Here is a 26,780-nt window from a genome sequence, read left to right as displayed (position 1 = left end):
AGGTCTGTGGAGGAAGCACTGAATTTTGGGAAATGGAACCAGGGCACCTTGAAGAAAGAGCTGGCTCTGCCCGACAGTCAGGCCTGGGTGGTGTGGACGAATTGCTCAGGCAGAGAAGGCTTCTCTCCTGCAGCATCCTCGTGAGTGTATGGGAGTTAATGATGAAAACTCATCTTGCCCAAAGGGTGAGGATATGAGAACCCTGCCTCGAAGGGGAAGTTCTGAGGGCTGTTCTTCAGGGAAAGATCTCCTGCCACAGGTTCTTACCTTCCTAGCTTCCTTTCTCCTATGTCAACCAAATTCTGTAGCCGTGCCTTTTCAGTTAACTTCAACAGTGATTTCCAAAGGGGCCGTGAATGGGTTTAAGTTGTAGTTTAAACTGTATGCCGTACAGCGTTTGTTTGTGTCAAGAAATCAGACAAGGATGATTTGTAGAAATTTTCCAAAACATGAGGGAGGATTTTTGGTCTAGAGCTGTGCCGTCTGTGACTGTAGCCATCGGCCACATGTGGCTTATGAGCCCTTGAAATGTGGTCAGTTCAAATTGAGATGTACAGTAAAGATAATATGTACATTGGATTTTGAAGAATTAGAAGAAAGGAATGTAAAATAACTTATTCATAATTTAATATTGATTCCATGTTAAAACATTGTTTTGGATATATCAAAATAAATAAAATACTAAAATTAATAAAACTTTTTTTTTACTTTCTAAAATGTGGCTACTAGTAACTTTAAAATTATAAATGTGTCTCATAGTGTTTTGATTAGACAGTGATGGACAGGATTTCATCATAATTCTCCTGTCTGCATAGGATTGCTTTTTCCCACTAGAGGGAGATATGTTCCAGCTTCAGGAAGTCTGGAGCTTAGCATATAAACTTTATGGCTTCCGAATGTACTCTTCAAAAAGAAGAAAAAAAAATAATTCAGGTTTCTGCTTTGTTTCAATTCTGCATCATGATGTTTCTGGAGGTTGTACTTTGTATGAAAGTGAAGCCAAAACAGAAGAGGCAGGAGGCAGAGAAGTCTCCTACCCTCTCTGCTTTAGTGCACGAGGGGTTCCTGTCACTTCTTGGTTGGATTGCAGTAGCTTGCTTTGTTTGTGGGCTGTACCCTGGGACTTGAGTCTGTGCACAACACAGCATGCACACACATACAGGATGTGGCCTGTGTGCAGTTGTAACAGACAGGACCAGGGCTCTGCTGCAGTCACACACCTGCACGGCACCTCCTGGACCGTGTGGAGTGCAATGGGAATGTGTCCCGGAGTTGTGCTGTGTGGTACCCCAGGCCAGTGCTCCCCTCTCTGTTGTTCCTTGGGGGCAGTGTCGCCTGTGTTTTGAGGCTGGGGCTGCTGTTTGCATCTAGCGTGTGTGAATCTGCCCCTTGATTCTACTCTGAACCCAGCATCATTTCATGATTATGTTGGAGTGACAGCATACTCTCCTGGTTTTCCTTGGGTCCTTCTGGGTAGCTCCCTTTTGGTCTTCTGTGGTCTTCTTATATATTTGTTGGTCTGATCAACGCTGATTTTCCCTTTTCTTGTCTATGCCCTTAGTGATCCCAGCTATTCTGGAGGCTTCATTATTACCCTTATACTGAAGACTCCTAAATCTTTATCTCCAACTTAGGACACTCTCTTGAGCTACATCTATACCCATCCAGCTGCCTACTGGGCATCATGTAGACACTCCAAAATTCAGCCCCCATAGCACTCCTTAGTTCCCACAGCATGGCACTCCTCAGCACTATCATACTTTCTTATTATTTGCTCATCTATCTTTTGCAGTGTTCAGTAAGTTCTAGCAGGACAAACGCCATCCCCATCTTGCTGCGTTTCATTCCTAATATCTCACACCATGCCTGGTTATTGTAGACCCTCAAGAAGTATTTGAATGAACATTTTGTTCTATCTTTTGTTTTAAATCAATTGTATTGTTTACTTATAAACATTCTCATTACCATTATATGACTCCATCTTATAATCTTGTTAGCATTATGTCATATCATGGGGCTGTGATCACCATCATCTTTTGGCATGGTCTATTTAAAAAGCTTTTCACCACCTGTACTAGTGGGGCATTTGCACTAATGCCTCCCATGATTCCCTGTGCTGGAGGCTTTTTCTCTTGACTGGTCTGCTTTTGTGACCCTTATTACAAATTGAAGGGGACATTTCCATCAGCCCCACCACAAGTTTCCAGGAATTTAGATCACAGAAAACTGGAGCAGAAGGTCAAGGAGTGTGACATGTTTCCATGGCTGGAGCTCAGTCCACAGGCAGCTTTTCCAGGACGTATTCCAATTCCTTTTAGTGCCTCTGCTATTAAACCAACCCAGTTTTATTTAGATTTGTGACTAATGGACACTGTTTCTCTTGTCAGAACATGAAGAGGAACTGGACCAAGAATTTGAGCTGGAGACTGACACTTTATTTGGAGGATTAAAGAAGGTACAAAGTGGATAAATGATAACCCTTCTCAAGTTTCAAACCTGGTTTCAATAGTTTGCATCACTTTTGTATTTGGCATTGACCCAGGTATAGTATTCAGCAACAAGTGAGGATGAAGGACCTTTCTTGTGGTAAAGGTATGTAAGTGTGCCTGTTGAGTAAGGCATTCCCCATGCTCTTTATCTTGTTGCCCCCTGTTCTCTTCTCAAGACGCCAGAAATCTGATTATGTAACCTTATCACTTCATACGTATTTCACTTTTGTAAAGTTCAGGAAGTTCCTTCCTGACCTAACCATATCTACTAGAATCAAATGTGGCCCCTGGGCACTCCCTATACCAACTGTTGGCAACTATAGGAACCACTTCCTTCCTGCCTCTAAGTGCCCCTGGCCATCCGTACCACTGCAGAGCATTCTGGGAATCCCCTCCCTGGTTCTGTGGTGGCAGTAGGCTGGCTCATTTATTTTCTGGGCAGCCCATTGTGTCTGCTGAGGTAGCAGGCAGGGTGGCTGCTGTTCTGTCATGTACCTTGTGCCCTTCTAGATGTGACAATTAGCACTGCTGTTCTTTAGAGTATGTCGTGGGTAGGTACCAGGTCCTCCTTTTCCAGATGCAAGATGCTAGACTACTTTTTTCTTCCACCAGAACCTCTTTCCTCTTGAGGCTGGGGTTCATCTCATTCTTCCCCTTTCAGTTTCCCAGGACCCCATTTCAGTAAGGTCTTGCATCAAAGGATGTCCAGGCTCCAGCTCATGGTTCTGGGTCCAGGTCAAGGCTAGTGATGAGTGGTCTATTGGTTTTTCTAAGCGTTTTGATATATTTTAAAAATGATATCAGAACATTGCTTTTTACTATTTTCACTCTAAGTGTGTAGTGTACCAGATATATTATAAATTCAGTCAGCTTTTGTGGGCTGGTTTGGGACTTAAAATAATGCTTGCATTCCAAGTTCTGAACTTGGACTTACAAACTTACCGACTTACAAAGGAACTTTGGGAAGACAATTCATTTCCAAGCTGGGCACTGCCTATACTGATATTTTTCTCCTTTGAGAGTTGCAGATCTTGCTTAGAATTGTAGCATTGACTTCAACTTCTGTTTTGATTTTCTAGGGTAACCTGTCCTTTGTTTCCAGCTCTGGCTTTGTATAGAGCTACGATGTTAGATAGAAGTCCCATGTTTGTCTGGGACTGGGAGGAGTGTCCTGCCCTGTGTGGGGCACCACTGCTGGCTTTTGTTGCTCTGCCCACCAGATGTTTCCATGAAAAGATGGATGTAAATTGAATTTCCATTTTCTGAGGCATTTGTAAGTGTTTCTGATTTAAATAAGCTCTTTTTAGGATTATTAGTAAGACTTATAAGGTGGGTGGTATTGTGCTGTCTTCAGAGATGAGGAAATTTGGGAAGCTTCATGTGACAGTGGAATTTGAGATGGAGCAGGAGATAGCCTTTTTGAGTGTCTGGGATCTACTTTTTTGAAATATACCATCATTGGATCTCTTACAGCAGAAGAAAATAGTGATCCTTCTTTCTTTTAGAGTCACAGGCATTTCAGATAGTACTGAATTGTTTGCCAAGGGCAAAAATAAGCAAACCCATTTTAGCCTGAGACTTTTAGCTCTTGTAGAGAAGAAACTGTGAGGCAGTGTGAGAAGCTGAACAGAGGGTCAGGCCCCGACAAGTTTTGGAGCTACCACAGATTTCATTATCAAGGGGTGGGCTCAGCCCTGCCCAGTGTTGCTACTTCTAGACAAAGGGGCTTTGTCTTTGCTGACTTCCCAGCTCCTGTTACTCCACTCTTTTGGCATCTTGAAAAATCTGTCTCTGCTCATCCATTGTCTGTCTGACCATCCATCCATCTATTGGGGGCTACCTCCTGTTGTCCTCATCTTTCTTTTTCTTTTTTTTTGAGGAAGATTAACCCTGAGCTAACATCTGCTGCCAATCCTCCTCTTTTTGCTGAGGAATACTGGCCCTGAGCTAACATCCGTGCCCATCTTCCTCCACTTTATATGTGGGACGCCTACCACAGCGTGGCTTGCCAAGCGGTGCCATGTCTGCACCTGGGATCCCTACTGGTGAGCCCTGGGCCGCTGAAGCGGAACATGTGCACTTAACTGCTGCACCACCGGGCCAGCCCCTGTCCTCATCTTTCTCTGTCTCATTGCCTTGCATATGGGATGGGTAGTTTGGAGTCCTGGAATTTAGAGGGAAAACTGCATCCTGGTGGATAGCCCACAAATGAAGGAAATTGATACTGTGTGATATTTGGTGAAGATCATACAGGCCCAGGGGCCATATGTAGCACTAGGGAGCTCACTGATGTCTGTTGAAAGTCTTATTTTGGCTAAAATAGAAGGCAGATAGGTTCTGGACACTCCTTGCTGAATAGTTCTTTTCTTAGAGCTTATGGGAGATGGCAAGCAAATGCTACTCTGATCCAAATTCTAATCGAAAGAAGATATTTGGCACGATTAGAAATCGTGAACTTTGGAAGAAAGCTGTAATGTTCTCTGACCAGTCCATCCTTGAATGTTAGGCTGCAGTAGGGTTGCTAAACCTCAGCACTACTGACATTGTAGGTCAGATAATTCTCTGTTGTGGGGGTGGGGGCTGTTCTGTACGTTGTAGGCTGTTTAGCAGCATCCCTAGCCTCTCGTAGTTGCCAGGAGCAGCTGCTACCCCAAGTCAGGACAATCAAAAATGTCTCCAGGCATTCCTGCATGCCCCCTAGGGCGCAAAATCACCCCTCTTTGAGAACAACTGGTCTGCAGTAATATTTAGGGGCTTTGCCCCCACTGCCTTTGTCACGCTGATGCCATTTCTTACCTTTGCTCATCCTCTCGCCCCTTCTCGATTGGCCTCACTCCTTCCCTGTGTGGTCCTTACTCTCACATCCCAGCCCAGGGGTCTCCTTGTCACTGAAGCATCGCCTGGACCTCTCAGTTGGACTTAGTGCTCATAGTTCCTGACACTTCCCTGCCTGTTTATCTCGTTCCACAGATACTGCTTTCAGTGAGTGTGTTCCTTTGCCCAAGTCTGTATTGAGTGCTGGGGACACAGTAGTGAACCAGACAGATAAGGTTACTGTCCTTGTGTCTCTTAGTGGGGACAGACTGACAGTAAATAAATGAACAAACCGAACAGTGAGAGAGTGAGCTAAATGATATGAAGGAAATAAACAGGGTGATATGATACTAATGCTTCGGATCGCATCTTGTACTCTATTATGATATTTGTACAGCTTTATTTTGTATTGTCTATCATCCACTAGACTGAGTCCCACAAGGACAGGGCTGGGATTTAATCATTCCTGTATCTTCAGTGCCTTGAACAGAGTAGGTGAGTATTTTATTGAATTTAACTGCAGCAAAGAGTGAATAACACTATGCCAGGTTGCAACATTGGAGTCAGGTGCATTAGTCCTAAGTGTATCTAGATAGACGTGTAGGTAAATGCTAAGTGGGACAGTGTTTGTAGTCAGAGCAGGGGGAGACCATTGTGGGTACAGACAATCACCAGCCACCTCTGAGGGAGGAGGTTGACCTTCAGCTGAGCTCCACAGCATGGGTGGGATTTGGCAAGATTATCGGTAGAGGGGATGCTGTTCCAGAGAGGCTCGTTGTGATTGGAAAAGGGAAGGCAGTATTAGGAAGATGGTGACTCAAGGTGAAACTTCATTTAGGACAGTGAAAGGGAGCTGGGCCTGCCCACATTTCTCTAATTTTTGATGATGTTAGAGTTTGGAGGATTATAACCCAAATCAGGAATGTCTTTGGGCCTTATAATTTCTTTGGTGTAAGCCTGATTATATGTGCTGAGACTCCAGACGTGATGGGCGAGCTTGTGTAGGTGCAGCCATCAAGGACTGCTCAAATTCCAGATGCTGTGACATTTGCATCCTGTTTTGCAATGTGCACCCTTCCAGGCGCAGAAGTGCCTCGCCTTGTGGGCTCCACGGGCCTCCTGGAGCAGTTGTGTTGGCACCTGTGTGTGGCCAGGGATGGGTCCAGCCCGGTGCCTCTCCAGTTCTGGTCATTATCTGTCTTGGTGTTTGGTCGTCCTCTTCTCCTTTTCTGTGCTAGTCTTATTGCTAGTGGTCCCAAGGAGATAAAGGAAACTGCTTACTGCTTATATTTCTTGCTTGATATAGTAAACTTGCTTCTAGACAGGGTCTGAATCAAACTGATACAAATGAAGCTCTGCGTTGGGTTGTGTTGTCATGAATTTTTTATTTTCCTTTTTTTTGAAGTTTCTGATTCAAGGTAGTTGGCATAACGGAAAGAGCACAGGTTTGGAGTTGGATGGACTTGAGTTCAAAATGCAGTTTTCTGCATTTTGGAAAATCATTTACCTTCTCTGAGCCTTAGTTTTAGTATCTGGAATGATGGCCTGGGAGGTTGTGGGGAAAGAGATGATGCATATAAACACAGCCAGCATGTATGTCCTTGGTGCAGAATGGATGCCCAGTACATGTCGTTGTGGTTGTTATTTTTTTCCTTCCATAGATGATGACTTCCTGTTTTAGAGTTAAGATTTGCTAATTTTCCCTCTCTGGCAAGGAGGTAATGTTCTACAGAGAAACATTTAAATCTAGAAGGGGATTGCTACTGAAAGCTCTCAAAAGTCTAAGGTAGCACAACCAGAGGCACTTACAACTAGAATATACAACTACGTACTGGGGGGCTTTGGGGAGAAGAAGGAAAAAAAAAAGTCTAATGTATTATGAAGTGTTTCACATGTCATCAATTCCTCATTTCTTTCCTGAGGACACCTCTTCCTGTGGCAGGTTTCTGAAATTGGGGATATTTGTAAATAAGAAGTTCTTTCAGAAGTGTAATCAGAGAGGACTTTACAGTGCCTGTCAGAAGGGTTAGGAAGAAAAGACAAGATCAGAGAAGGGCAGCTTGATCACTTATGTCTTTGAATATGAAGAGCAAAGAGGTGCTTTTTGAAAGTAAAGACAGTGTTAGCTGCTTGAGTTTTGCCCATAAAGGTTTTAAGATTCAGCTTATTTATAAATTCCTCTGCATTTTAATACTTTCGAAAAACGACAAGCTCTGTTTTGATTCATTTAACAAATATTCATTGGCCCCCTGTGTAAGAGGCTTCCAGTCAGTGTGCTGGGTGCTGGGAGGCTGTGACATTCCGGGCTCAGTCTCTGTCCACACCGGGCTCTGAATTTGGTAGAAGGTGTTGATGAGACAGTGAGGTGAGTAATGCAACCATCCATGGGGCATGCAGAAACAGAAAGTGCGTATAACCCAGACTCTCAGGAATTGAAGCTGAGATATTGGGGAAAGATGGGTGAAGGAAATAGCACGCATAAGGACCTGGATCTGAGAGAGCGTAATTCACCTCGACTGGGAGGTTGAGTGTGAGGAGGGGGATGACACAAGATAGACAGAGGCTGGGTCATAAAGGCCGTTGGGTGCTCTCTTTGGAGTCTGGACTTTATTGAGAAGGCAGTGGACAGTTACTGAGGGGCTCCAGGCCTTTGCCATTTCTTCTGTGGACTTTTTTGGGAGCCTTCCCCTACCTCCCTCCTCAATATTTGTGCCTCCCTGGAGTTAATTAATGTCCTGGAATGTACATCTCATAATGTTGCTCAAAACTTATTAATGGTGCTCCATTTCTTACAGTATGAAGTGCAGACTCCGTAGCTGACATTCAGCCCCACTTGTCCACTGGCGCTACCTCGTTTTAGCAGCCTCAGCTCCTGGTAGTCACCTTATGCTTCTAAGTCACAGCATCCTACATGTGACTCCCACACGGTGTGCCCTTCTCTGCTGCTCAAGGAACACCCACATGGAACTTCCCTGACCCTTCACCCCTTGCTCCTCCACCTATGGGCATTAATTTCTCCCGTCTATGAGCTCCATTCCCAGGACTCTTTCCCGAACTCGTGTCATCTAACAATTAGTTTTAGATGTAAGAGGATCCTTCATCTCTGTCTCCCCTGCTGACACACAGTAGGTGCTCAGTAGCGTTTGCTGGATTAAGGTGAACATACCTGTCTGGTGGGGGACTTATTGTGAAGGATTGTTGGTCCCTTGGCAACATGTCTGCACTCTGGCGTGTTTAGAGTTTAGGCCTTACCCCACTTTCATTAAGCTGCAGCCCCTCAAAGATGACTGCAGTGTTCCTGTCATATCTCTGCCTCCCTCCATCTGATGGGAGCAGATTAATAAGCAGTTTGGCTGTGCGTGTGAGTTTTCAGCCTGTCCTTATTAACAGAAAATTGGATTTTATGCAGCTTTGTGCCTTCACAGAGGAGGCTGCTCGGCAGAGGCAGATTCTTGTGCCCCGTGCCAGCCCCTCCAGGCGAAGAGAATTTGACTAAGGCATCTCCAAACGGTAGGGGCAGGAGACCCACAGACTAGTGATGGAAGGAAGGTTCATGAGCACACGTTGGGCTGGATTCCCTCTTGTTAACACAAAGAACTCCTGCTCTTTACCTGTCAGTACCTTGTCTCTTGTCTGGTCTCCTCCCTGCTGGATTTCCTTGTTGGTATGTAGAAGATTTGCAGCCAGGCAGGAGAAAAGTGAGGGGGTAGCGATTTCCTGGTGAGGCTAGGAGGGGAAGCGTAGCTCTCTGCCTTATGCAAAAATAGGATCTGCAATGCAAATGCATACCCATCAGATTTGCTTATTAACTCTTAGCCACCAAGTCCCTGCTCTGCCCTCCTCTCTCTTTCATATCTACTAGTTCAGGGAAAATGTTATTTGTTTCATTATAAAGGTCCTTGAAGAAGCCAAGGGAAATAAAGTGAAGTTAGAACCAAGGGTTTAACTCTGCAAAACTAAAAGATCAAATATGCGTGTGTGTCTGTGAATACGAGAGGGAGGGAGGGAGAGAGGAGAGAAGGAGATTGAGAGAGAGGGTCCCCGTGAATACTTAGTAAAATCTTGAGGTGGTGGTATAGGTTTGGAATGGTGAGAAATTTCTCAGCCATAAACCAGTCAATTTATAGGTAACGGTGTACTTACCAACTGCTTCGCAGCCCAGGCTGCCATAGGTGCCGAGGGTCAAGGGAGCAAGAAGTGTGGTTTCTCTCCTCAAGAAGCTTATGCTCCATCTGAGAATGCCAGGCTGACACCTGGCTTTAATAGGGATGATGCTCTAAGTATTTTACAAAGGGCAGAGGCGTCAATCAAGCTGAACAGATACCAGCTGTGTACAGCCGGGACCATTGGCCCTGTTTGTGTGTCCCACCTGAAAATCAGCCCTGGCATTACATTTAACAAAGTGTTCCCATGTGCATGAGCGTCCTGGTTGGTCTAGCCAAAAGTTGCTGGGAGAGTTTCTAGCCTTGGAATGACCAGAGAAGGCTCCCTGGAGGAGGTGGATTTGAGCTGCGCCTTGAACAGGAGGATCGTGACCGAAGCCGGTTTGGTCGTTCAACACAAATCATATTCTCGGTTTTACTCTTGGTAGGTTCTGGCACTTGGAGGTGGGTAGGAGTTAAATGTCTTCCTGTTCCACAACCTCGCTGCCAAGTGGTATGGTACATGGAAAGAGTCGAGATCTGAATTCTGCCGCATGTGCAAACATTTATTAGTAGGCAGGTACCAAACCCGCCCTTGAACCTGTTCCTGAATGCTCGTGAAGCCTCTGTTCTCTGTCTTCAGGGCCTCCCACAAGCACCTTGAGGAAGGAGTCGTCTGAGGCTGAGGCAGTTCTACTCTGTGGGCTGGAGCAGACACCCTCCTGGTCTAATCGGGGGACAGAATCTTGTGAAGCGAAGGGACACAGAACCAAAGGAGCTGGATCTGGGGCGGTTCTCCGTGAAGCTCTGGGTGCCAGCTCCAGGGGTTCTTATCCCCCGTCCTCACAAGGGTATTGGATCCTGAGAGTTTCTAACCCACCTCGTATGTTGAACATCACTCCTTTCATTTGTAAATTATTCATTTCTAATATTCCTTTTATTAATAAACTCTCAGGTGCAACAATATTGGAATTATTTGAGTTGTAGCCATGTCTGGGGCTGAATTTCTGATGAGGACCCTTCAAATGCTAACTCACTCCTTCTGGAGTGTAGATTCTGCATTTGTGCACATTTAATGTTAAGAACCATAATGTATCCTACATAAGTGCTCTAACAGATAGGATTCGGAGAGAAGAAAGACAGATTGTTCCAGCCTAGGGCAGACTGAACAATGGCTAGGAGCTGAAATTTGGGGAGAGATATGGGGGGCGGGGGAACACTTCCTTCTCTCAGTACATTCCCTAAAAGTGGTGCCTGTCAACATCTTCAAAAGGTTATTACCTTTTAAAATCATGACATGACAGTTGATACGTCTCTGTTTAAAAAGGAATTAGAAGCAGCTGCAGGGTGAGAGTGAGCTCATGGGGCCCGGTGGGAGAAGGTGTGAAGGGTTGCGTCTTTGTGTGGGGAACTGACTGAAGCCACTTGCAAGAGAACAAGTAGCTGCTGAGAAGTTCGAGGTGGGTGAGGGTTAGTTATCTAGCATAATTTTGCTCCCAGTTTTCATGAAAAGCAAATCTCAGAGCAAATTCTATCACACATGTAGACATTTATTAGGCAAGTGGTAGAACCCAGTTCATACCAACGTGTCCTGTGGGCCTGATGAAGTCCTTTCAGGAGGATCTTTGTCCTTTAGGGGCTTGTCCCACTGCCTTGGAGGGAAGGTTTCTTCCTGGGTTTAGGTATTATGCAGATGGGGATTCTGAGCTCTGTGTGTGGCATCAGGCACCAGAAATTCTCCAAGCCTGTGGCCGAATATGGGACCTTTGGGATGAGCCTCAGGGCTGTCGCCAAGGGCATGTGTTTTTAACATTCTCGGGCTCCTTACCCATGATCAGACAGGGAGTGTCTGTTCATTGTTTCAGCTGTTTCTAATGCAAATCATGCTAATTAGCAAGCTCCACATTTTACCAAAGTTCACGTGACATTCATGATAGTCTACAGTTAGAAAACACTGGAAAGAAAAACCTCTACCTAACCGGTCGCTTACAACAAATCTAGCTACCTAGACTACATTGAATAATAAAACACTGTAAACTACACTAGAATGTCTTGTTTTAGAAAGCAACGTCTTCCGTTTTACAGCAAGATCAGCCCTGCCAAAGCAAGGCTTCAAAAAATTGGTTAAAAACTCAGAATTGTTCCTCTCCACGGAAATCTTTAGTAAAAGGCGAAAGATTTATATGATCTGAAGAGAAACTAGAGTATGCTTGAGAATTACCAAACTCACTCCTCTAGTAACTGCAGCTCCTAGTTCAGCGATGGTGACTCTTTATCCCCAGGAGCTAGTTCCTGCCTAAAGTATGTACAAAGGATTTTTAAGTCAGCATCTCATAGTTAGAAAAACCGAGTTGAAATAAATATCCTTTTAAACTTGAAAGAATTGTATGCTGTGCAGGGTACTATGGGTATGCAAATGAGAACTCTGAGTCATCAGCTTTGAGATTCTGCAAATACCTTAGTATACTGTATTCACAGCGTGCCTCTCGTGCCACCATTAGGGGGCGAAGCAGAAGTCCGTCTGGCTGGACTCTAAACCCAGTCCTGGTTCAACCATACAAACTCCAGTTTTATCCATTTTGTGTACTGGGACTTCGAGTACCGTTCCATTCCTTTTCTTTTGTCTAAGCATCAACACAATTAAGACACAGAACCACGAAGAACTCCCTCTTGCTGCCTCTTTCTAGTCACATGCATCCTGCTCTCCCCGTCCTTAACCCATGGAAGCCATTGTTTTCCATCTTGTAATTTTGTCATTTTGAAAATGTTATATAAATGGAATCATATAGTCAATAGCCTTTTGAGTCTGGCTTTTTTTTTTTTTTTTTTTTTTTGCCACTCAGCATAATGTCCTTGAGATCCATCCAAGTTGCATGTGTCAGTAGTTCATTCGTTCCCACTGCAGGGTACTGGTCCATGATGTGGATGGATCACAGTCTGTTTAACCATTCAACCACTGGAGGACATTTCGGTTGTTTCTAGTTTTTGGCTGTTGTGAGTAAATCTGATGTGAATATTCGTGTACAGGTTTTCATGTGGACATAAGTTTTAATTTCTCAGGGATAAATACCTAGGAGTTTGATTGCTGGATTGTATGATGAACATATGTTTAGTTTTATAAGAAACTGCCTAAGCTGGTTTCCAGAATGGCTCTACCGTTTTATATCGCCACCAGCAAGGTATGAGATACTCAGTTTCTCTGCATACTTGCCAGCATCTCATATTATTAACATTTTAAATTTTAGCTGTTCTGATACGTGTGCAGTGATATCTCATCATGGTTTTAATTTGCATCTTCCTAATGCTTAATGATGTTGAATGATGATCTTTTCATGTGCTTATCTGTCATCTGTATATTCTCTTTGGTGAAATTTCATTCATGTCTTTTGCCCCTTTTCTACTTGCATTGTTTGTTTTACTTTTACTGTTGGGTTTAGAGAGTTCTTTGTGTAGTCTGGATACTAGTCCTTTGTCAGGTAGGTGGTTTAAAATATTTTTTCTTAGTGGCTTGACTTTTCATCCTCTTGGTAGAGTCTTTCACAGAAGTCCGGTTGACTGATTTATTTTAGCTCTTACAGATTGTGCTTTTGGTGGCATGTCTAAGAACTCTTGGCCTAGTTGTATGGCCCAAAGATTTTCTCCTATTTTTTTCCCAAAAGTTTCATAGTTTTCCATTTTCCATTTAAATCCATGATCCATTTTGAGTTAATTTTTGTGTTAGTTTAGGTAAAGTATTTTTTTTTGCTTGTAGATATCCAGCTGCTATAGTACCATTTGTTGAAAAGACCATTCTTCCTCCATTGGGTTGTTTTTGCACCTTTGTCAAAAATCAATTGGCTGGACATGGGTGGCTCTATTTCTGGTCCATTGATCTATGTGTCTGTCTTTCTACAAATACCGCATTCTCTTGATTACTGGTAAGTCTTAAAATCAGGTAATGTAATCTCTTTAACTCTATTCTTTTTCAAAATTGGTTTAGTTCATTTAGTTCCTTTCCCTTTCCATATAAGTTTTAGAATAAGCTTTTCTATAACTACAAAATGTTTTGCTGGGATTTTGACAGGAATTCTGTTAAACTTGTAGATCAATTTGGGGAAAATTGATGTCTTCACAATGTTGAATCTTCCAATCCATGAACACAGTATGTCTTTTTTGATTTCTTTCATTAGTGTTTTGAAGTCTTTAACATACAAACTTATACATGTTTTGTTCGATTTACGCCTATGTATTTTATTTTTTGAGTGATTATCAATGATCTTACATTTTTAATTTCAGATTTCACCTGTTCATTGCTAGACTTATAAAATAAGTTGGGGCATGTTTTTCCCTCTCTCTTTTCTCAAAGAGAACATCTTTCGATGTGTGGTAGAATACTCTGGAGAAATCACTTGGGACTGGAGATTTCTTCGTTCAAGAATTTTGAACTATGAATTCAATTTGTTCCATGGTTAAAATTTTATATTTTGTATTGGATGAGTTTTGGTAGTTTGTGCTTTTTGAGGAATTAGTCCATTTTATCTAAGTTGTCAGATTTATGTATATAGAGTTGTTCATAGTATCCCTTATTATCCTCATGTCTATGGAGTTTGTGATGATATCCCCTATTTCTTTCCTGATATTGGTAATTTAGGTTGTCTTCTCTTTTATTCTTTGTCCATTTGCTAGATATTTGTGAACTTCATTGATTTTTACAGACGACCAGCTTTTTTTTCCATTGGTTTTCTCTGTTTTTTGGTTTTCTATTTCATTGATTTCTGCTCTTTATTTCCTTCTTCCTGCTTCCTCGGGGTTTACTTTGCTCCTTATTTTCTAGTTTCTTGAGGTGATAGCTTAGAGTTTTGAGATTTTTACCCTTTCTAATATTTAGTGTTATAAATTAACAACAAATACATTTTTCTCCAGCACTGCTTTTGCTGCATCCTACACATTTTGTAAGATTGTATTTTCATTTTTATTCAGTTCTATTTAATTTTTATTTCCTTTAAGACTTCCTCTTTGACTCATGGATTATTTAGAAGTATGTTGCTTAATTTGTAAGTGTTTGAAGATTTTCCTGTTATCTTTCTGGAACTGATTTCTAGTTTAAGTCCATTGTGGTCAGAGGATACACTGTTTCTGATGAAATTTTTTAAAATTTGTTGAGATTTATAGCCCAGGAGATAGTCTATCTTAGTGATTGTTCCATGGGCACGTGAAAAGAGTGTGTATTCTGCTGTTGTTCGATGGATTGGTCTGTAAATATTGATAAGATCCTGTTGGTTGTTGGTGGTAGGTTTTTCTGTATCCTTAATGATTTTCTCTCTAGTAGTTTTATCAATTGTTGAGAATGAAGTGTTCAAGTCTCCAACTGTAATTGTGGATTTGTCTGTTGCTCCTTTCACGTCTATCAGTATTTGCTTCATGTATTTTATGGCTCTGTTGTTTGGCGCATAGACATTTAGGATTGCTATGTCTTCCTGGCAGATTGACCCTTTTATCATTATTTAATGATCCTTTTTGATCCTGGTGATTTTCTTTCACTGAAGTCTAGTTTATCTAATATTAATATAGCCACTGCTGCTTTCTTTTGATTGACATTTGTATAGCATAACCTTTTCCATCCTTTTACTTTCAACCTACCTATATTGTTATATTTGAAGTGAATTTCTTGTAGACAGCATAGCGTCGGATCATTTATTATCAATAAATCTGGCAGAATAAATTTTTAAGAAACAGATTTATTCTCTGTTTTTGATTGGTATATTATATTTGATTGGGGTTCATTCAGCTTCTTCAATCTGTAGGTTTCTGCTTTTTGCCAAATTCCTGAGTTTTTTAGCCATTACTTCTTTAAATATTTTTTCAGCCCCACATTTTTTCTCCTTTCCTTCTAAGATTCCAATGACATGAACGTTAGATCTTTGTCATTGTACCACAGATCCTTGAGGCTCTGTGTGTTTATTTTTCAGCCTTTTTTTCCCCCTCTGTTATTCAGATTGTTTAATTTTTACTGACCTATCTTTAGGTTCAATGATTCATTTCAGTGTCATCTACCTCTGCTATTAAGCTCATCCAGTGAGTTATTTTGTTTTACTTATTTTATTTTGTTCATTGTCATTCCCCAAGTCCTGAGGTCCTTAGCCAGTCTGTCATTTTTCCATCTTTCAGAGTCTCTTATGTTTGTTTTATCGTACATCCAGGGAATTATAATTTAGCTGTCCTTAGTTGGCAGGGTTAGGGAGAAATGTGTTTATTGCATCTTGCCTGGAACTAGAAGTCTCTGTGTTGAAATATTTTAAAGTAAGTTTCAGACATCATAAAAAAGATTTCATTTTATTAATGAATAAATAAGTTTCTGCAGAGAGATGGCTGAGGCAATGCACTGTGGGGGAATGGATGGTGGAGGCATGCCCTGAGGATGTGGTGAGCCTTGGTTTTTGTTCTTATTTGCCTTTGTCCTTAGCCTTGGAGGCACCTCAGCTACTGTGGTGGCTGACCATCCTAAGGGGAGCTCTGAGAGAGAAGTATATAGAAAACCTCACTTCTTTTCTTGTGTTTTTCTCCTTTTCTCTCATACTACTACCACACTTACAACACTTCTGACACCAGTTGCGTGAGGGGTTTTCCCCACACCAAGCAATTCTATGACACCAGCTGGTGTCCTACAGTTTAACTCAATTCTGATACGTCTACATGGAGATAGTCTCAGACACCACAGGTTAAGAGCCCAGTCCCACAAGACTGCTTCCCCTGCTCCCCTTTCAGTTGCCAATTGCAAGTCCAGGTTGTTATCTGTGCTTCTGACTGATTGACTATAAATCGGAGCTTCCCATGACCCCTCCCTCAGGTTTGATTGATTGAGCTAGAGTTGCTCATAGAATTTAGGAAAACAGTTTACTTTCTGTTTACTGGTTTATTACAAAAGAATGTGACAAAGAATACAGCTGTCGTTTGGATGGAAGAGATGCATACAGCAAGGTATGTGGGAAGGGGCACCGAGTTTCCGTGCTCTCTCTGGGAGCACCACTCTCCCAGCACCTCCATGTGTTCACTGACCCGGAAGCTCTCTGAACCCTGTACTTTTGAGATTTCTGTGGAGGCTTCAGCACATAGGCATGATCAATTATTAACTTCATTTTCAGCTTCTCTTTCCTCCTTGGAGAATAGGGGGTGGGCTGAAAAATCCCAAGCTGCTAATCATGTTTTGGTTTTTCTGGTGTCCAGCCCCCATCCAGGAGCCCACCCAGAGTCACCTCATTAGAACAAAAGATACTCCTATCACCCAGGAAATTCTAAGGGATTTAGGAGCTCTGAATCAGAAACTGCAGTCAAAGACCAAATATTAGAACAGAAGATGCTCCTAGTGCTCTTATCACTTAGAAAATTACAAGGTTTTTAGGAGCTCTGTGTGAGGCACAAGGTACAGAGACCAATTTATATATTTTCTGTTATTTCACAGGAAGGTCTTTCTTTGAGAGCTTGGCCACCTAGGTAATGGGCAGAGGGGACAGATTGAAAAATGTGTGGGAGAATCCTTCCATACCCTGATTGCCTATGTTTCCTGGTCTTTTACACAATGTGTAAAATTCAAGGAGAAAAATGGCATCTGGAATTATGAAGGATTCTCCTTCTCTCCCCCTGGATGGGTGGAAAAAATGTTAATTTTTCCTTTTTCTCTCTTTTATCACTCTTAGAAGAATTCATTGGCCTTCTGCCATGGTGACCTTCAACATTTTGGAATTCCATCTGGAGTTCTAGTTTGCTAGCGTTTGCCCATCGCATAGATATTATGTTATGTATTAACTAGTTTTCTTGAATGCACGAAGACTTCCTAAGCAGAAAGCAAATTCTCTGAGTGTGAGGGCCATGACCCCCACAGGGCGGGGTACCATTTTTTTTCTCCAGGTTACTGTGACTGATTTTGTCTTTTGGTATCCTGGAGAAGTGACACTAATGAGATGCATGATTTAATTAGCATAGTTTGTAGCTGGGGAATCTTAAGAGCTTGTGTAATTTGCTGTCTAGCCATCCCATCCTATTACATTTTCTTTTTGTCATGATCCTTAACTTATTTATCAGCCTTATTAATTATTTACAGCTCACTTCTCCATATACCTTGTAGAAAATATGGTTAGTGTTTTTTCAGTTTGAGAGATGTGGGGAAAATTAGATAGTTTTTGTGCCTTTGACTTCATACTAGAATTTAATATTTCTTTTTAGAAATTTGATTGTTGGCATCAGGAAGAAAGGAAGAAATATGGAACAGATGAAGCAGCAAGATAGAATCTATACATGTTTAACCAAGTATCTGCAGAAGTCTTGAATAATCTGGAGTGACTTCTAGGAAGTAGATAGGTAGAGGTGTAGCTAGAGGATGTTACTGAGTTTAGGTTGGCAGTTGGGTTGATGAGATCCAGAGAATTTACACACATTAATTGGGTCCCCTCCCCCCCTTTTGTTTTGCTAGAAAGATTCAGGCTGAGCTAACATCCGTTGCTAATCTTGCTCTTTTTTTTTTCTCCCCAAAGTCCAAATATATAGTTGTATATTCTAGTTGTAAGTCCTTCTAGTTCTTATATGTGAGCTGCCGCCACAGCGTGGCTACTGACAGGTGAGTGGTGTGGTTTCAAGCCTGGGAACCCAACCCGGGCTGCCAAAGCAGAGTGTGCCAAACTTTAACCACTAGGCCATCAGGGCTGGCTCCAATTGGGTCCTCTTGATTAATTAAGTTGTCTTGAGAGCTTTTCTCTTTTCTTTTTCTGCAAGGTACTTCCCTGCCCCCATTATACCCTGGACCAATCTGCCAGACTTAGATCATGAGAGTCAATTGAGAGACTGGGCACAATGCATTCAAACAGTGCATTTTGTCCTAGTCCTGTTGATGACAGCCCCACCCTTGTGAGCATCTTCTTCACCTGTGTAGGATAGTAAAGACATTTAAGCAGAGACTTTGTTATTTACAGAAAAACAAGTTTTGTTAGTGAAAACATTTTATCTTTGAGGAAATAGTGGTTGGGGAAAGAATGTTGTCTCTGGAAATTGTGAGCAGTAAAATAATGTGTTTCAAATTATTTTGGAAATAGCAAAGCTCCTGTTGAAAGATAAAGAAAATTCTCCCAATAATTGCTAATGAATCATTAGTGTGAGTTCATCCAGAGAGCAGTTCTACTTCTGTGCAGAATTCCTACAAATTAATCCTCTTCTTTTTCTTTCTCCTTTGTAGATTTATAGGCCATTAAGGTGAGCTTGCTGCATTTGAATGTGTGGGGGAACATTTCTGGATTGAAATATCTTATAAAAGTTTCCTCTGTTCACAGATAACTTTTGCTCAGTGTGGTTAGGAATTAGGTATGGTCTCAAAGTAAATAATATGCACATAAAGCTATTTAAGAAATAGATACACAAAAATAGCTAGTATTTCGATTGTATTTCTTTTTTGCAAAATGCTGGCTATGAGGATAAGGAAAACACCAAATATATTCAGTTCTCCATTGTTTTCTCTATCTGAGGAGAAAAGAGTCATGGTAATGAAAAATGTAGACTGGTGGGTTAGGTAGATCATTTTCTATTTGGTTTTGAAATATGTAAATAGATACTCTTGTGAATGTAAAACACTCACTATCTTCATTATCCAGTTCTAGAACACTCCTTGGGCTGACCTAAAGTTTTTATCCATTTTATTTTCCTCCACTGAGTAGACTTATTTCAGAGTAGCATCCTTCAAAGTGAATTATTTTCATAATGCTTCTATAATAAAGCTAGAGCTGGATTGCAATCAGAAGAAACGTTCCTTCCAAAGTGTGTTGATCAAGGTTCCATTGCAGACAACAGAATCCACTCCAGTGAGTTTAAGCAGAAAGGAAGTTATTGCAGGAATTTCAGATTAGTTGAAAGGACTGTAGAGATGGGCACTAAGTAAGCTTCCAGGAGCAATTCCCAGAGCGACTCTGCAAAACTGTGGCTGCTGCATAGCTCCTGGCTTGAGAGCATAGTGCTGTGGTACACCAGTCAAAACTGCCACACCAGGAAGCTGCAACACCTTGGGACTGAGTGGACTCGGGAGTGTCCACCTTGGTTACTGAAGAAAAACAAGCGCTTCTGCCACCGTTCTTTCCGAAGAGTCTCACAGCCCCTACATCTTTATGTTCTTTCACCTTCAAAGTCTTCGTGTATGTATTTGTTCATCAGAAGCTAGGTCGTATATATGGGCATGCAAGCTGCAGGGAATTCTGGGAAATGTAGTTTTTTGCCTTCTGACCTCTAATGTATAGAGGTCATGCTAGAGGGGAGCTGCAGGAGTGTTGATTGAGCCAAATGGCAGTATCTGCCATACGGAGCAGATGTTTTATTTTGAGGAGAAAGTAAAGATGGTCACTTTATCATGGCATTTTAGATGTTGCAGCTTTTCTGATTGCTGATGTTCCCATTTTGTTAACCATGGATTCCCTCCTTTTCAGTCCAGTTTCTAGAACCTTCCTTCTTTCCTTTCTTTTGACTGGGTTTGGGGGATCTTGAGCAGATCAACTCTCTCAGATTTTACCTATGAGAATCTCTATCTGTTTCAGGATGTGCAACTTGAAGACTCTTGGATTTATGTTTCTGGGGCTATCAGAGTGAAATAGAATGTGTTGTTTTTTTCTGTTTGTTTATCTATTTATTTAACAAATACATACATAGAACTTAATAAGTATCAGGCACTATTCAAGTGTTTTCCATATTTTGATTTATTTAAATCTTGTAATTAAATCATGAAATAGGTCCTCTATTATAATAGTCCTCTATTTGGTCCATCTCTGTTATTAGAGTGAGTAATTGATCTACCGGACAATAGGGCTGGAGTAGGTGGAACAGATCATCCACCAGAAATATTCTATGAGTTTGTGCTCCCTAACTGTGATTATAAAGGCATTCCAGGACAGGTGCCAGGTTCTCCACTTTTTCTTCTTTTTTTGTTGGTGAGGAACATTGTCTCTGAGCTAACATCTGTGCCAGTGTTCCTCCGCTTTGTATGTGGGATGCCATACACATGTCTTGATGAGCAGTGTGTAGGTCCACATCCGGGACCCAAACCCATGAACCCCGGGCTGCTGAACCGGAGCAGGTGAACTTAACCACTATGCCACTGGGCCAGCCCCTCTCCGCTTTTTGTATCTCTTATTCGTCTGTCCCAGTAGACTGTGCTTACACCAGGTTCCTAAAATAATTTGACCCATCGTATAATCATTCAATTTATTCAACAAGCTTTTATTGAGCATCCAGTATCTGCTGGTTTCTTGGGGGGCACAGTGCTGAATATATATGTAGTCTCTGTCAGGAAGGAGTTCACGGTTTAGAGGGGAGGCAGCTCGGTAACCTACAATTAAAGCACAATGTGGTAAGTTGCCATGATAAAGTTAAGCATAGGGCATTGTGGGAGCACAGACTAGGGACAGAGTCCAGACTGTAAACAGATGGATTAGGAAGGCTTCCGGGGAGAGGGTTTGCCTGAGCTGAGACCTGAGAGGTAGGTCGTCATTATCGTGATGTGTGAAGGATAGGTTTCTCCAAGAAGTGGGAACAAAGGGTGGACGTTCCAGCTGTGTGGACACGGCATGTTTGGGTGAATGTCAGAGAGGTCAGTACGGCTGTATTAGACCTGGGGAAAAAGGTTAGTCAGGATGATGAAGGGGTGGGCAGGGCCAGTGTGAAGAGCGGCATGAGTCTTGCTGAGAATGTTTCTCTGGAATGCTAAGGAGAAAACGTGAAGAATATTAAGTGGAGGAGTGACATGATCAGGTGTGGTCTTGAAAATATTTCTTTGGTGCTGTGAAGAGGGGACAGAGTGGAGGGAACAAGCCTAAATGTGCAGAGAATAGTCCCCAGGATGATGTAAGTCCAGCAGAGCACAAGGAGGAAAAAGACGTGCAGTAACCCCAACTTTTTCCTGGATGACGAGCGCTAATTGACATGCTGCTACTGAGACCCTTCCATGGTCTTCAGAGAATCTGCTTCCTGGGTGTCGATGCAGACTTCAGAGCTAGTAGCAAATTACCTGAAAGTGCCATCCAGGTGTGTAATAAACCAGGGCTGCTGACCTGCTCTCGCTAGGAGATGAGTGGTGGGGCTGGGAGACATGGTGATCCCTTAAAACAGGGGTCGGCAAACTGTGGCCTGTGGACCAAATCTGGCCCTCCACCTGTTTTTGTAAGCAGAGTTTTGTTGGAACACAGCTACACCTGTTCCTTTATGTGTTGTCTGCGACTTATTTCAGACTACACCATGAGAGCTGAGTAGTTGCCACAGAGACTGTATGGCTCCCAAAGCTGAAAGTATTTACCATTTGGCCCTTTTGTAAAAGTTTGCTAACCATTGTTTAAGGGGGAGTATTTTGACAGCAATAAGCAGGATGGATTTGGAGGGATGAGTTCAATTTTAGATGCATTAACTTTTCTAACATTAGACTTTGGGCTTCATTTGTCAATCCCTTTAGCTTTCATGATCATATTTAATTCTGATTATATAAAGGAGGACTTCCCAGCCCAAGGTCACATAACAGTAGGTCACAGAACTGAACTAAGCGTGGGTCTCCTGAGTGTGAGCACCTTCTGGTTTCTGCCACACACAGCACACCACTGGCTCCGTCAGCCTCATAGGAACAAGGTCGCTTTCCCTGCATTGTGATGGGTGAAGATAGTGTCGACTGGAAACAGGCAAGACTTCCTCTGTTGCCATCCATCTTAACCACTTTCCTCTGTTCTTGGTGTCCTTTTCTCGGATGGATTTTAAAGCCCCCTATCTCTGTGTTAGTGACGTTAAGTCTGTCCATTAACTCTGTGGGAATCTCCACCCATCCTCCCTTCAAGGCCCCAGAGAAGTGTAGAAATGAGTGTCAGAGTTTGGTCTATTGAGTCAGCGGAAGTAGGTGAACATTCTAGTTAGGCTGCAGCTCTTCCTGAACCCTGAGAAATTTGACTTTGCAATTCTAAGGTCCTGAACCCTCCTTCTGGTGGGTACTGAGCCAAGATCGGCTGCACCAAGGAGATCTCTATCAAGTTCCTTCCGTTCCAGATCATGTTTATGGATGGTAATAGATTTGCTGGTCAGAGCAGATTTCATCACTAAGTAAATAACCATTTTGGCCTCTGTGTCAATCTTAACAGAAAGATGAATTCATACAAACCGAAAGAATTAAAAAAAATTCAGATGCAGAATCCTGCAGACTGACAGGATTAACTTTTCAGGGAGTACTTTATACAATAAGATATTCTCCAAAGCCATTTTTTACCCTCTTATTTCCAGCCGTTGCTGACATTTGCCTCCAGGATGAAATGGAATGTTACAACAGCAGATTTCCTAAAGCATCTGCCCAAGGAGGCAGGAGGGGTCAGAGCTGGGAGAGTTCTCTGTGATGCCAGTAGCCCCCTGTGGATGAAGGGTTAGTTGAGGAAGACCTCGTTTTGCCTCAGAAACTCAAGTTTGGAATGTAAAATGGTGCAGCCACTGTGGAAAACAGTTTGGTGGTTGCTCAAAAGGTTAAACTTAGAACTACCATATGACTCAGCAATTCCACTCCTAGGTATACACCCAAAAGAATTGAAAATGGGTATTCAAACAAATGTTTCTAGATGTCCGTGGCTTATTCACAATAGCCAAAAGGTGGGAGCTTCTCAAATGTCTATTAATTGATGAATAGATAAACAAAATGTGGTATATTCCCACAATGAAATATTATTCAGCCAAGAGAATGGCATATTCATGCATGTTACAATGTGGACAAACCTCAAAAACATGCTAGTGAAAAAAGCCAAGTCACATATTGTATGATTCCATTTATCTGAAATAGAAAGAATAGGTCAAGCCATAGAGACAGAAAGCAGATTGGTGGTTTCCAGAGGCTGGGGGAGGAGGGAGTGATTGATTAATGGGTACAGGGTTTCCTTTTGGGATGATGAAAATAGTTTGGAACTAGATGTTGTGGTTGCACGACCTTGTGAGTATACTAAATACCACTGAATTGACTTTAATATGGTTAATTCTATGTCATGTGAATTTTACCGCAAAACAACAAAAAACTCAAGCTTTTTCAGAATCCCTAAGATGCGAAATTTTAGTTCTGTTAAATGCTGGCAAATAGCCTGAAATTTGCATTAAAGATTTAACTTCTGGTAAGAGCAGTGATTTACTGAAAGGTCGGCTAGGCCGTGGGAGACTCTAGGATGAAGAACCAGTGGGCTCGGTGTAACCCAGTAGCTGCAGGATGAATTTCTTGGCTTCACCTAAGGTGTCTTGGTGGGGACCTTAGGGTTTTACTTGGCACTCAGTACTTTAATGACATCTCAGTTCACTAGTTTGTCTTGTTAGCCATGGGTTTGTGTTATCTTCAGCTGGAAAATGGTTTTAAGCCTGTGGCTTAATTTAGCATTGTCTGAGGAATGCAAGAAACAGCACAGGAGGAGAGTCTTGGCCATCCCCCTGGGATAAGAGTGCAGTACCCCAGCTAGGGGGCCATGCGTGAGAGTGCAGTAATCTAGTGAGGTTTAGGCGTGATGAAAATTCAAGGCCAGAACAAGGGAAGATTTACTCAGTGGTGAGCTGACAACATGAGATCCTCATTTGCTAGGAATATCTTTTTAACTTTCTCTGCTTGAACTACTAGATGATTTTGGAAAAGATTTGAGCCTCCAGATATCAGTGCACAGGGTAAAAAAAGGTCATTTGGCAACATTAGGAAATAAGTTAAAATTCAAAACATTAAAAATTAAACATTTAGTACACCCATGTTCATAGCAGCATTATTCATAACAGCTAAGAGGTAGAAGCAACCCAAGTGTCCATCAACAGATGAATGGATAAGCAAAAGGTGGTATATCCATATAAGGGAATATTATTCAGCCATAAAAAGGAAGGAAATTCTGACACGTGCTACAACATGCATGAACCTTGAAGACATTATGCTAAGTGAAATAAGCCAGTTACAAAAGGACAAATACTGTATGATTCCACTTACCTGAGGTGCCTAGAATAGTCAAATCTATAGAGAAAGAAAGTAGAACGTGGTTGCCAGGGGCTGAGATGATGGGGGGGTTGGGGGAGTTATTGTTTAATGAGCACAGTTTCAGTTTTACAAGATGAAAAGAGTTCTTAAGGCGGATGGTGACGGTTGCATAACAATGTGAATGTACTTAATGCCACTGAGCTGTACAGTTAAAAATGGTTAAGATGGTTCTTAACCATTAGATTTTATGTTCTATATATTTTATCACATGAAAGACAGCCTTTGCAGCCTGAGGACCTGGGCTTCACAGTCAGGTTTTGTCATGTACTGGCTGTGGGACCTTGAGAAAGATGGTTAACTTCTCTAAGGGTCGTTTTCTTATGCCGTGGGCAGAATCATACCACATAGTGAATCCGCACACTGTAGTGGTTTCTTCCCATTCTGGGCAAGAGGGCAGGTTGGATGAGTGGGGAACTTTCTGGAACAGAGCAGGCTGATGGCGTGGGTATGGGATGTGGAGGCCTGGATTGGTCACGTGGCGGTATGAGCAGAGAGATCGCACCCCCTCTTCTGACTGGTGGGCACACAGTAAGGACTCAGTCTGTGGGCTGATGACCAGCACTCAGTATTTCTTTCCTTTAGCCTGGAAAATAACTGTGTTCCACTGAAAATCTCAGACCTTGAAAGCACTGAAAGAAACTTAGCCATTTGGCTAGTTCAGCCCTTCATTGTACACACAGGAAGGCTCAGGTCCAGAGAGTTGAGGGACTTGTTCAAGTTTTTCCGGGGGAAGAAATGTGATGAGACCTTAGGCTGCCTGATTTCACTCCCCCACCACTTTGAAAGCTTCCTGAATGTTGGGCATTTGTGATACAAATTTGTGGTTAAGTCAAGGTTCTTGCTCTCGGGAACTTACCATTTTTTCCCCCATAGAGAGAAAAGGCATGAATTAGCTATAATGAAAGTGCTGTAATAAATATGCTGTAGTAAAATGTGCTATAATGAAAGCGTAGAATTGAAGGGTGAATGGCAGAGAAGGGGGTGCAGTGAGGTCCACCTGGGGGGCAGAGAAGGCTTCACACCTGAACTGATATCTTTGTGGTTGTGAGGGCATTAAAGAGGCATCTCTGGGTTGGAGACAATTCGGTCAGATAGTTGGGGGGTGGTGTGTGTCTGGGTGTCACAGAGGAGTCCATGTAGAGAGGTCAGCAGTAGAAACATCTTGGAAAAGGGTTTCCTCCTTGGTATCCAACAGCCCTGGGTTTGAAACCCAGCTCTGCCCCCTACTAGTTTTGGGCAAAAAATTTGCTTACTCTGACTTCCATGAACTCATCTGTAACATGGAGTGTAAACAAGCGAACAAACAAAAGCTACTTTAAAGATAGTTGTGAGGCTGTCATTAGAGAACTCATACCCAGAATGTCAATCGGTGATGTGGATGAGAAGGAAAGGTCTCAGTTACACGAATATATGTGGTGCGCTTACTCCATTGTTATCTCTCCTGCTTTTCTGTTGGTTTTCAGAGTGTCTTGATTGTGGGGTGTCCGTGTTGGTGCTGTGAGCTCACAGGATGGGTGAGGAGTTCTAGATTTTCCCACAATGCCTAGTGTAGAACTCTGCAGTTAAGAACACCAGGCCCAGACCCGTTCTTTTGTTAAAAGTAGGAAAAACAGTGTTTCGCCAGGAAGGTGGAGTCAGTACCTAACAGACCCAGAACTATTGCATCCTCCAGAGTTCTCAGGATTGCCAGGCTACAGATTGAAAGCCTCAGAATGAATAACTGTGCCTGTTAACTTATTCAGCCCAGCAGATTCTTTTTTTTGAAGAACATTAGTCCTGAGCTAATATCTGTGCCCATCTTCCTCTACTTTATATGTGGGACACCTGCCACAGCATGGCTTGACAAGTGGTGCCATGTCCACACCCAGGACCCGAACCGGTGAACCCCGGGCCACCGAAGTGGAACTTGTGAACTTAACCGCTGCGCCACTGGGCCGGCCCCAAGCCCAGTAGGTTCTTAACTCTGGGTGCTCACAGCTTTCCATGGTGAACAGGATGGTTGTTGCTGTGTTTGTGAATATCAGGTGGTCAGCTTTAGCGTGTCCTTGACTGGGAATGGTCTGGGGTATGGTGAGCTGTTAAGGGTTCTCTGGGCTTGTGAACATTCCGCTGTAGGGAGGTGTAATTAGTGATGTAGATCTTTGCTACTTGAAATATGGTCCCCCGGCCAGCAGCATCACATCACATGACCTTGCCTGGGAGCTTGTTAGAAATGCAGATTCCCGGGCTCTACTCCAGACTTCCCGGAGCAGAATCTGCATTTTAGCAAGATCTGTAGGTGCTTTGTGCGCACACTGAAGTTTGAGAAGCACTGATGTCCCA

General features: G+C 42.5%; 1 protein-coding gene, 1 long non-coding RNA gene and 1 other non-coding gene across 20 annotated transcripts in view; 1 reads left to right on the top strand and 2 right to left on the bottom strand.

The window, feature by feature from the left end:
• The window catches only part of HHAT (hedgehog acyltransferase), a 310,500-nt gene that overhangs the window by 26,119 nt on the left and 257,601 nt on the right, over positions 1-26,780 (top strand). For all 18 annotated transcript variants that reach the window (XR_011438569.1, XM_070266753.1, XM_070266748.1 and 15 more), the window contains one exon: positions 2,388-2,455. Coding sequence is in view for 17 of the 18 variants with exons in the window: in XM_070266753.1 (XP_070122854.1) it covers positions 2,388-2,455 (68 nt within the window). In the remaining variant the exon portion in view is untranslated. The remainder of the gene's footprint in view (positions 1-2,387; positions 2,456-26,780) is intronic.
• On the bottom strand, positions 11,538-11,653 carry LOC111773669 (U5 spliceosomal RNA). The gene has a single exon (XR_002808365.2). It is a non-coding gene; the product is annotated as a U5 spliceosomal RNA (small nuclear RNA).
• LOC138924033 (uncharacterized) lies at positions 20,648-25,970 on the bottom strand. The gene is made up of 2 exons (XR_011438570.1): positions 25,813-25,970; positions 20,648-20,777 (listed from the first exon to the last, which is right to left on the bottom strand). It is a non-coding gene; the product is annotated as an uncharacterized lncRNA (long non-coding RNA).

The sequence above is a fragment of the Equus caballus genome, chromosome 5, assembly GCF_041296265.1.
Source record: "Equus caballus isolate H_3958 breed thoroughbred chromosome 5, TB-T2T, whole genome shotgun sequence".
Lineage (NCBI taxonomy): Eukaryota > Metazoa > Chordata > Mammalia > Perissodactyla > Equidae > Equus > Equus caballus.
Note: the sequence above shows the minus strand (reverse complement) of the source record. Positions and strands in the feature narration are given on the sequence as shown.